Source organism: Limulus polyphemus, unplaced genomic scaffold (assembly GCF_000517525.1).
Source record: "Limulus polyphemus unplaced genomic scaffold, Limulus_polyphemus-2.1.2 Scaffold7906, whole genome shotgun sequence".
In the NCBI taxonomy this organism is placed as follows: domain Eukaryota; kingdom Metazoa; phylum Arthropoda; class Merostomata; order Xiphosura; family Limulidae; genus Limulus; species Limulus polyphemus.
The window spans coordinates 1-2,123 of NW_013673516.1; the positions used below are offsets into that span (position 1 = coordinate 1).

General features: G+C 31.3%; 1 protein-coding gene across 2 annotated transcripts in view; it reads left to right on the top strand.

Moving 5' to 3' along the window:
* Positions 1 to 20: 20 nt before the first annotated feature.
* LOC106474958 (dnaJ homolog subfamily C member 4-like) overlaps positions 21 to 2,123 on the top strand; it is a 25,570-nt gene continuing 23,467 nt past the window's right edge. The window contains exons 1-2 of one of the 2 annotated variants that reach the window (XM_013935658.2): positions 21 to 426; positions 1,820 to 1,919. In XM_013935658.2, coding sequence (XP_013791112.1) covers positions 350 to 426; positions 1,820 to 1,919 — 177 coding nt within the window. In that variant the 5' untranslated portion in view covers positions 21 to 349. The remainder of the gene's footprint in view (positions 427 to 1,819; positions 1,920 to 2,123) is intronic. The other variant, XM_013935659.2, reaches the window with a different exon arrangement.

Below are 2,123 nucleotides of genomic sequence, written 5' to 3' on the forward strand. Positions count from 1 at the left end.
GTTACTAGAGTCACGTGACCACCGCTATGGTAACAATATGTAACTCATAATGTCACTTTTTCAATAAATAAAAACCGGAATAATTAGAAATTTTGACTTGTCGGTTTTGATTTTTTCGATGTGTTTTCAATTCAGCCAAGTTCGGACGAATTTCATAAAATTATAAATGTACACGTTTGATTGTTTTCCATTCTGTTTGTAATTACCGAATACTATTCCGAATATGGAAAGTGTTCGTGACTTCAGCTCCATCCGGGGCTATTTACTAGCAGGTGTTAGAAAAAGTTCAAAAAGTTATATCCAGAAACGTTTTCAAAATGGAGTTTAAAATATCTAATATTTACTTGCTATGAATATAAGAAAACTCAACGAATTTAAAACAGTGTATCTTTTTAATAGAACATTCTCCTTTTCTCCCAAACATAGGTAAGTATTATTAATATTAAGTATACTGTATATAGTACCTAAAGGCTAAAGTTAAACGTATTGCCATTATAATTATATATAATGTTACTGGTATAGTAGTACTAGTATTGCGGAACATTCGTAGAACTCAGTAGCACTAGCAGTAAGTGACTTACTTGTCCAATCCTTAACTACTTTCAAAACCCTTGGGGAATATTATCTGGCCCAGGAGCTTTATCATTTTTTAACTTCAGAATATGACCCTAAACACTCTTATTTTCGTATTTGTTATCTACTATAGTGTTGTTTTTTCTGGTGTGTTGGTGGAAGCTTTTGAACATAATCATATATTTTTTAAACAAATTACAGTTTTTCTAAAAACCATCAACTTTGGTTCTGTATGACCCCCAGAGAATCACTTTACTGGTTAAAGGTTAATATTGGCTAAAATTCAGGTGTCACATACTACTGACTTAGCAGTGTTTGTATACCACACCAGCTAGCATATAATATTAAGTGGTAACATGAGTGAAGTTTATATGCTATACATTATAATTTCTTGAACTTCTACTAAGTATATGAGTAAAAGAGATGCAATTAACATGTATCAGACTGCTGGAATCAGTGGAACTTAAGTGTGATTTTCACAAGCCTTCTGTCATATTAAAGTTTGTAACAGATGTAACGACTGTTCTTATTGATAATAAATAATCATGAAACGTGTTTTTGTGCTTATCTCACAGCCATTAGATGTATGGTAGTTTAGATTGTTGAAGAGTGATTTACTACTGGGTTATCTCCTTTGCTGAGTTAGCAAGTGAAAAATAATGGGCTTGATTCCAAGACATGAAAAAGTTAGGTTTTTTCAAGAAAAATTGGTATTCAAATAGTCAGTATATGACCCAAGGGTGAGGGGTCTTGCTTTTGAGAGGGAAAGAATGTAGTAGTCTGGTTTGTTAAAATTACCCTATTAGTAGTTGCCAGGGGAGTTCAGTTAACCTTTTAGCTCGATCACTTGATATATTATATTAGAAGTTGTAAATCACCACAATTTCATAGCATTTAAAATTATATGTGATGTTAGAAGTTGGAATGTAATGAAAAAGTAAGTATATATATGTATTTCATTATTATTTCTTTTTTTTTCTAATACTGAGGGCTTAGAAAAAGCATACATATAAATAATGAATTTGATGGTGTTTGGACTGTTCAAATCATTACTAATTTACTAATAACATTAGTAAAAGAAATTTTAGATTATCAAAGATTTCACTTTTTAGAATGCAGAATTGAAAAGTTTGTGTTTCAGATGGGAAATAACATTTTCCAGGGAATCACTTTTCTGAGCTCACATTGTTCATGCTTACAAATAGCACAGATTGGATGATGTTTGTTTCTTATGTATTCTTGATAGTAGTCGAGTGCAACCAAAATGCTTTTATGGGATTCTTGGACTCCAGAGTAATTGCAGCATGCAGGATGTTAGAGATGCATATGTTAAATTATGCAAGGAGGTTAGTGAAATTGAAAGTAATAGAATAAATCATTAAGCCTGAAAAAATTTACCTATACCTATGGCTTGTTTTTATTTTGGTTTATAGTATTCAGTTTGCATATTAGAACAGTGAAAAAGAATTTGATTATTGTATTTTTCGGAATATAAGATGCACCCTTTATTTTGAAGACAAAGTTTTTTGGGGAAAAAAAGCTACAGTCGC